At 48.5% G+C, this 9,010-nt stretch overlaps 1 protein-coding gene across 1 annotated transcript in view; it reads left to right on the top strand.

The window, feature by feature from the left end:
- Positions 1-957: 957 nt before the first annotated feature.
- Positions 958-9,010, top strand: part of CFAP53 (cilia and flagella associated protein 53) — an 18,510-nt gene continuing 10,457 nt past the window's right edge. Inside the window, 4 exon segments of the mRNA XM_027656050.1 lie at positions 958-1,025; positions 1,027-1,219; positions 2,573-2,802; positions 5,072-5,248. Of these exon segments, the coding sequence (XP_027511851.1) occupies positions 973-1,025; positions 1,027-1,219; positions 2,573-2,802; positions 5,072-5,248 (653 nt within the window). The 5' untranslated portion in view covers positions 958-972.

Raw genomic sequence — 9,010 nt, 5'->3', positions numbered from 1 at the left:
CTGGAGACATTGAGAGTGTCAATGCCCAGAGAAGGGCAACAAGGCTCGTGAAGGCCCTAGAAAACATGTTTTATGAGGGTTGGCAGAGGGAGCCGGGTTTGTTTAGCCTGGAGAAAAGGAAGCTCAGGGGGGACCTTCCCGTTCTCTGCAACTCCCTGACAGGAGGTTGTAGCAAGGTGGAGGTTGGTCTGTTCTATTGTGCTAAACAAGCCCTGGACATTTTTGAACTATGCAACTAATCCTGAGAACGCTCACTCATGCAAATTGTTGCTTAGAATGGGAATAAAAGATTATTCTGTCAGGTTTCATATCTAGGATATGTAGGACTTCACATTTTAGATTACAGAAATGTCACTGATCGTCCAGGGGAATGAAACACACTTTAACCTTGCACAAGTACTTCTTTGCTGTCTGTAAGGCAAATAGAACTAATAATAATAGCAGTGTTTGGCCTGTTTAGGATGGAAGGCAGTGTCTGTACCAAAATGCAGCTCATTACACTGAAATTGGCCTACTTGGCTAAAAAATCTGCTAAGTGTATTAACATCCCAAATGCTGTGAGGAAGTAATGGGATTTTTTAAAAAGGTATGAAGGGTGAATCTTCCTCCAGCATGCAGTACGAGCACAGGAGGAAATGGCCTCAAGCTGAGACAGGGGAAATTCAGACTAGCCTCAACCTGAGACGGGAGAAATTCTGAGCAGCTAATAGAAAAAAACATTTTTCACTGTTAGGGTGGCCATGCATTATGACAGGCTGCGCAGGGAGGCGGTGGAGTCACCACCCCCCGGAGGCGCTCCAGAGGCGCCTGCACCCACAAGGGGTGACGCGGTTCGGTGGTTCAGGGGTTACAGCGGTAGCGCAGGGGTTAAAAGGTTGGGCTGGACGACCTCTGAGCCTCCTTCCAGCCCCGGCGGTTCCGTGACCCCGCGGTTCCACGACGCTCCCCTCCCTCCCCTCAGACCCCGCCGCCATGAGGCCACTTCCGCCGCCCGCCCGTCCCCTCGGCAACGGCTGTGGCGGCGCCTCCGTCCGTCCGTCTGTCCACCATGGCGGCGCCGGCCCCGCCGCGCTCCCAGCCCTGTTCCCAGCCCCGCTCCCAGCCCTGTTCCCAGCCCCGCTCCCAGCCCTATTCCCAGCCCGCTCCCCAGCCCCAGCCCCAGTCGGATCTCCCGCGACGCCGGGATGTCACCGGCCCCATGCCGCACGTCGTGGCGGTGGTGAGGGGCCGCGCCGGGGCTGCTCCGAGGACCTGCGGGAACTTTGGAGCGAGAGCCCCAGACCGGTGTCGGGTGGGGTGGGACCCTTTAAGAGCAGCCGGGAGGGTCCTGGAGGAGCCCAGTGCAGCGTAGCGGGGTCCCCGGGAGCCCGGTTCTGCGTATGGGGGAACGAGGGAGCCCGATGTTGTGCGGGATGCGGGTCCCGGGGAGTCCGGTGCTGCCTGTGGGGTGTCCTGGGGGAGCCCAGTACTGTGTGGGATGGGGGTCCCAGAGAGCCCAGTGCTGTGTGTGTGGTGGTCCCCAGGAGCCCAGTGTTGTGTAGGGGTGTCCTCGGGATCCTAGTGCAGTGTAGGGTCCCAGGGAGCCCGATGTGCAGGATGGGGGTCCCAGGGCTCCTGGGGGATCCCAGTGCTGTGTGTGTGGTGGTCCCTGGGAGCCTGGTGCTGTAGGGGATCCTGGGGGATCCCAGTGCTGTGTGTGTGTGGGTCCCGGGGAGCCTGGTACTGGGGGGGCTCCTGGGGGATCCCAGTGCTGTGTGTGTGGGTCCCTGGGAGCCCGGTGCTTTGGGGGCTCCTGGGGGATCCCAGTGCTGTGTGTGTGGCTCCCGGGGAGCCTGGTGCTTTGGGGGCTCCTGGGGGATCCTAGTGCTGTGTGTGTGGGTCCCGGGGAGCCTGGTGCTGGGGGGGCTCCTGGGGGATCCCAGTGCTGTGTGTGTGGGTCCCGGGGAGCCCGGTGCTGGGGGGGCTCCTGGGGGGTCCCAGTGCTGTGTGTGTGGTGGTCCCTGGGAGCCCGGTGCTGGGGGGAGGGAAGGGGGGTGTCCCCGAGAGCCTGGTGTTGTGCGGGATGGGAATCCCTGGGACCCCAGTGCTGTGGAGGGGTCTTGGAGGAGCCCAGTACTACGTGGGATGGGGCCCTGGGGAGCCCGGTGCTGTGAATTCAACTGAAAAACCACCCAGAATGACTGATTACATTTTCACCACTGACATTTCACAGAGCCATAAAATGTTAAGGATTGGATGGAACCTTTAAGCTGATCTCGTTCCACCCTCTTCCACTATCCCAGGTTGCTCCAAGCCCTGGCCAACCTGGCATTGGACACACACCTAGAGGCAGCCACAGATTCTCTGGGCAACCTGTGCCAGGGCCTCACCACCCTCACAGCCAGGAATTTCTTCGCTGTATCTAGCCTAAATTTTCCCTCTTTCAGTTTGCATCCATTACCCCTTGTCCTACCATTACAGTTCCTGTTCAAGAGTCCCCCCCACCCCGGTTCCCCTGTAGGCCCCTTTGGATCCTGGAAGGTTGCTGTGAGGTCTCCACGCTTTCTCTTTCTCCATTTTCTTCCTCTTACAGATATCCAAACCTTATAAGAAAAACACCCTTGAAGAGGAGATCTTGGCTGAGAGGGTGAGGGAGGGGGATCGGCGGGAATACGCTCGTGAGTTGCGGGTGTTCCAGCACTACCGAAACGTCTGTGACTGGCAGAAGAGCAGGGAGCACAAATGGTTGCACCGGGCGGCCGAGGAGAAGGCCCGGGCAAAAATGCGGGACTATCTGGAGGAGATCGATGTGAGAAGAGACAGGTAGCAAACAAGTAGCTAATACCAGCTGCTGCCTTGCTGTTTTCAACTTCACCGTGTGCTCAGAGGGCGTGGGTGTGCCTGGGGAGCCAGGCACTAGTGATAGGTGTTCAAACGCAGTAACTAGTGCTGTTTAGGTGGCATTTGGAGCCTCCTTGTCTGCCAAATGCAAGATGAAACTAGTAGTATAGCACTTTTATTGCTTGATTTTTAAAGATAATTAAGAGTACCTTGGTATAATCACAGAATGGTTTGAGTTGGAAGGGATCTTAAAGCTCATCTCATTCCACCCCCTGCCGTGGGCAGGGACACCTTCCACTAGCCCAGGGTTGCTCCAAGCCCATCTGACATGGCCTTAAACACTTCCAGGGATGGGGAACAGAATCACAGAATCCCAGGGTGGTTTGGGTTGGAAGGGACCTTAAAGATAATCTAGTTCTAACCCACCTGCTTGGACATCCACAGCTTCTCCAGGTAACAGAGAGTCAGAAATTCTATTTTTTGGGTTTAACTGAGGATTTTTGTTGCAATCTTATCAAGTTGATGTTTAGGTCCTACAAGTAACACTTTGCAGCACAGTCAACTGAAAAATTAAAATGCTTCAGAAGTCTTTCAAAAATATTAAAGGTGAGGCATATTACTGCCCTGTAAACAACAAAATCATGATGTACTGGTCGTAGGAAAAAATCATACGATTTAATTTCTCAGTTACTATTTCATGTCAAGTTACTTTGGAGCCATGAAGGTCATCAGTTTGGTGTCCTGGTCTGATGTGTCCCCAGAGGAATTGTACATGGATTCCACAGAACACTGAGTTTGGATGGAACCTCCTGAGATTATCTCGTCCACCTCCTGCTCAAACAGCCACCTAGAGCAGGTTGTCCAGGAGTGTGTGTCCCTTTGGGTTTTGCTTATCTTCACACATGGAGATTCCACTACCTCTGGGCAACCTGACAAGTATCTGACCACCCTCACAGTAAAAAGGAAAAAAAAAAAAAAAGTGTTTTCATGTGTTCATGTGGAATTCCACGTGTTTAATTCATGCCCACTGCCTCATGTCCTGTCACTGGGCACTGCTGAGGAGAAGCTGTATTTTCTGCATTCCCTCCCTTCAGGTATTTATGTACATGGATAAGATCGCCCTGAACCTTCTCTTCTCCAGGCTGAACAGTCGCAGCCGTCTCAGGAGAGAGAAAGAGATTGTCTTTTTAGGAGAGATTCTGCTGTCCCATAGTGTGCCTCCACTGGGCTCCCTCCCCTCGGGCTGCGTGTTTCTGGTGCTGGGCAGCCCAGGACTGGACCCACGCTCCGGATTTGGTCTCAGCAGCACAGAGAGGAAGGATGCCCTCCCTGCTTGCAGAGCTCCTCCTCTCGCAGCCCAACGTGCCAGTGGCTTTCTTTGCCACAAGGGTGCATTGCCGGCTTGTGCTCAGCTTGTCTGCCGGGACCCCTAAGTCCTTTTCTGCAGAGACACTGTGGCGTTTGGGCTGGGATTGGTAATCTCTCGATTCTGTAGCCCCGGGTTTCTCACTGCTGGGTTTAATAGAGAGGTGAATGATGGCGCGTTTAAAAATCACCAGTTTGACATAATTTTCTCATGAAGGATATTTCAGGATGAAGCGGTTTATGGAGTGATGCTAAAATAACAAGAGGTAGTTTGAGAGAAGATACAATTATAGATGCATAGAAAAGGCAGGGATATCGGGAGAAGGCTCTTCCCTCAGAGCGTGGTGGGGCACTGACCAGGCTCCCCAGGGCAGTGGTCACAGCCCCAAGGTTGACAGAGCTCAAGGAGTGTTTGGACAACACACTGTGGGACAGGGTGGGATTGGTGGGGTGTCCTGTGCAGGGCCAGGGGTTGGACTTGGTGATCCTTGTGGGTCCCTTCCAACTCAGGAGATTCCATGATTCTGTGCTGAAGGATAACAGTACTACAAAATCAAATTGTTATTAACTGGTGACAACTGTAGTCTGAAAATGAGAAGAATTTATTTAGTGGGGGACTGAAGTTGTAAAGCAACAAAGTGGGTTTGTAAGATAAGGAGTTTAAACTGTGCCTGGACAGAATCACTCATAGTGTGCTGTAAGATTCCCCCCGTGGACACAACTGGAATGATCCCCGACTTAAAATTTGATGTTCCCTTCTTTGGCATTTGCAAGAAGTGTTGAAAGGAGCCCAGTACCCATTTTTTGCGCTAATAACAAATAAACTCAAACTTTATCCTTCAACAGAAGGATTTATTTAGCCCTTATTTAAATGTTTTCATTACAGGCTTCGTGAGCTTCTGGAGGAAGAGGAGATCAGGTACTTGGCTGAGATGGACACACTTGCAGCAATGGAGGCACAGGACAAAGAAGCAAAGATGAAGGAACAAACAAAATTACTGAGAGAGAAGAGGGAACAAGAAAGACAACAACTGGTGGCTGAAAAACGAGAGCAGCAATTCAGGTACTGCCATAAGAGTATCTTAGGAAAGAGAATTTGCCCAAAGTAAATATGAAGGGACAATTTAACAAGAACGTGGCAGTAATAAACTGAGGAAGGAAAGACGAATGTGATTAAAACAACAAGGCAGAAAAAAATTAAAGCAGTTAATTCTTGCAAGTCTAGTGTGTCCTCCTTGTCCCGTGTGAGCATCCCTGCACTTTCACCTGCCAAATCAGCTGTTTTTGTAATTCCTATTCCAGCTTTATAGTGTTGGAGTGAACAGGGAGCATGGAAGGTTAATTTGGCCTAAATCACACTTCCTAAGCTAATAGTAGAGTCAAAGATCCTTGATAGGATTGTCCAAAAAACAAGTGTTTTTGTTTATTGCATACTTTTCAAGAGTAGCAGCTGCAGTTCAGGTTTTAGTGTAGCCTGAAATTCTGTGCCAAGTCTTCCTGACTGAAGGCAGCAAGACTTGCAGGTGCTTATTAGGCTCTGAGGCCTTGGCATGAAATCTGAAATCTGTCTTGTTCCATTCTTGGAAATCTGGTTTTCTGAGGAAGGGATGAAAGAAATAATAATGGTATTTAATTGTAATCATTTGAAGTGTCTCTTCCCAGTCTCCCACAGTGCTGTGAAATCCACAACACCTGCTTCTCAGTGTGGAGAGGCTGGGGATAAAAGTCAACACTCGCTTTCACTTGTGCATAAACTCTAATTAACTAATTTCACAGGTAAATATCTCTTTAAATGTGGGGTTTGTTGGCTGGGGGAGGTGCTAGGCAGCATATGCACTTCCAAGTTCACATGGTGGCTTGAAAACCTGGCCCTTGCCATTTACAGTTCCTGGTTTGTTCTCTACCTATCAGACAAAGGGATTGAAACTCACTTTTAAAATGGTTTATAGGGGATGCTGCTGGGGTGTCTTTTATTTTGTCCTTGCCACTTGTCTTACAACCAAGGGAGATGTGACGTAGACACCTAAAGGTAGATGGCTGAGGGTTGATATCTTTATAGTCCCTGGGAATCTGAATTCCTGTTCTACTTAAATCTTCACAGAGATCAGAACAGTTACAGGAACCTAATGTCACCCTCAAGGAGGTTTATCCTGCCCTGTCAGTTGAACTGCACCCTAGCCTGCACTGACTGGGATTAAGTTCCCATTGATCAGTGAGAATTTAGCACATATGTAGATTCCTGTTTAGATGTCTAATTTTAGGTATTTTAATTGCAAAATGAATCCCACCGCCACTGGGTTGCATCATTTGGTGTCACATACTTGGATTTTCATGCTGCAGCTGCCTGTCTTAATATCTCAGGTCCTTTGTCTTCCCAATACAACCCTATTGATCTATGGTTCACTCAGCCTCATGGGGTTATTTTATCCTATTATTAACCCTTTACCTTTCCCATTCTACTCTTGGATCTAAGCAATATTCACACCAAGCAGCATCCCATTAAAAGGTGTTGCTGGAAGTTTACTGGTGGCGTTCTGCTGGCTGCAGTTTTTCAGAGGATTTGGAGGCAGTGAAGTCATCTCTCTTCACAGCTGTTTTGAGTGGCAATCTTGCAGTATCTTTGCAAATGAATCTTCACCCTGCAGGGCACAGAGTCCTTCTCTTTGACTGTCCTGATGTGATGGGAATATATACCACGGTTAGTTTCTCTAGCTTTGTCCCTTTCTACTTTTAATTAAGGTTCCTGTGATAGAGCAGAACTCAAATAAACACCAGCTAACAACAGTTCACTTTGTCTGTGACGGGTATCTCTCTTCATGTGTATTTTCTTAGTTATATTTTAAAGTCTTTTCTTCTCTGAAAGGAAGTCTCTGCTGTGGTTATTGATTCTATTAGTAACTTCTAATATCTCAATCTGCATGTATTTTTCTTTAGGTAGCCCCCAAATATGTTTTTCCCTGGCTGTTAGCTGTTATTCTTCCTCCTAAATCATCCTGGTCCAGCCAGAGATGTGGGAGCAGGCTGTGCTGCTCAGGAGACCAACGCTTACTGAAAATCCACTAACAGGAATCTGTAATTGTGTCACACCTTGTCTTCTGGGGCAGTGGCCTCCAAACCTCTTTGACTGAACACCCCAAGCTGTAAAAAATTCTAGCACTACTACTACACTGTTTACTTATCTATAAATTAAATACTTGTACTACTGTACTGGTATTCTGTGTACACTATAAAACATATTCAAAAATAGAAATTAAAACAGGGTGGGGTAAAGAAGAAATAAACACTGTTTTTTACTTTCTAATGTTATTTATTAATGGTACAAAACATATTCTCTTCCTGCACGCCCCACTTTGGAGATCATTACTCTAGGGCACACCCAGAGGAGCTCTGGGAAGTCAGTCCAGTAGCAGGTGGATATACACGTGATTTTCTGTTCCTCTTTGCCTGTGAATTTACAACTAGTTTGAATGTCTTTCTGAAAACTGATGCAGACTTGTTTGTATTTCCTTTAACTCTAATCAAGGCGCTTCCTCAAACCTGAGGTATAGGAGCACCTTGACTCCCATACGTTATTCCAAAATCCTAAAAGGCAGCAATTTTAGCAGCCCTGTGGGCTGGTTTGGAGCTGTGGCCTGGGGGTACAGGTTTAGCAGCTTCTCAGTAGTGATGTTAGCCAGGAGGAGTCCTTTGCCATGAGGTGACAGAGGGGACAATCCTTGGACCACCAGAGTCCTGCTGGAATTCATTTTCATGGAGGGATACACCTTGTATGAGAAGATATCCAGCCAGTCCTAGCCTGAGGGCATGTTCATCATTGGTAACTTTAAAGAAAGTTGCAACAGCTTAAAATTTGCATAAAACACGTATCACATCCTCTTTCTTGTGGTAACATCAGAAGCATCCATATGGGAATGTTGTTATCCCAGGAACTTCATACTGCAGCCATAAAATGAATAAATAACTGGTGGTGGGGGGGGTTCTGTCTTTGGGAAGTAGCCACATACAGACACAGTTTTAATGTTAAGAAGCTTAGGATAGCAAAGTGAGGAGGAAAACCAGCCATCTGGGGGAGCAGATGTTTATAGGTTGCTGTAAAAGCTGCTTTGAAGGAATTATTTTGATGAAATCAAGCAATGATGAGGTTATTTTATATTAAAATTCTAGCAATGCTGAACGTAAATAATTAACTTCTCCTCCCCTCTGAGATTCAATTAATATCAGATTATTTTATAATCACAGAAAAGAATAACTAATTCTTTCGTCCTTCACTGCTGAGAGAACTTTTGAACCTATTGTGTTAAGGTAATACAGTTTTTACTAATGGTGTAAGATTTCAAATCTTAATAATGGCATGTGTCCCTCACAACATTTGAGAAATATGTTTCTCATGAATACTAATTAGTGCTGTAGACTTTAGTGACCACTAACTCCTGCCCAGGAGATGGAAGATAGATTCCAGTGGTAAAACATACGAAAACCACCAATGCTGTAGTATGTTTGTTGACCTGTCCAACCTGGCCTTGGACACTTTCCAGGGATCCAGGGGCAGCCACAGCTGCTCTGGGAAACCTGTGCCAGGGCCTCACCACCCTCACAGACAGCAATTCCTTACCAGTATCCCATCTAACCCTGCCCTCTGGCATTGGGAGGCCATTCCCCCTTGTCCTGTCCCCCCATCCCTTGTCCCCAGTCCCTCTCCAGCTCTCCTGGAGCCCCTTCAGGCCCTGCAAGGGGCTCTCAGGTCTCCCTGGAGCCTTCTCTTCTCCAGGTGAACCCCCCCAGCTCTCCCAGCCTGGCTCCAGAGCAGAGGGGCTCCAGCCCTCGG

The sequence above is a fragment of the Corapipo altera genome, unplaced genomic scaffold (genome assembly GCF_003945725.1).
Source record: "Corapipo altera isolate COAL_440 unplaced genomic scaffold, ASM394572v1 61553, whole genome shotgun sequence".
Taxonomy (NCBI): Eukaryota; Metazoa; Chordata; class Aves; order Passeriformes; family Pipridae; genus Corapipo; species Corapipo altera.
The sequence above is the reverse complement of the archived record's forward strand: the minus strand, read 5'-3'. Positions and strand labels throughout refer to the sequence as shown.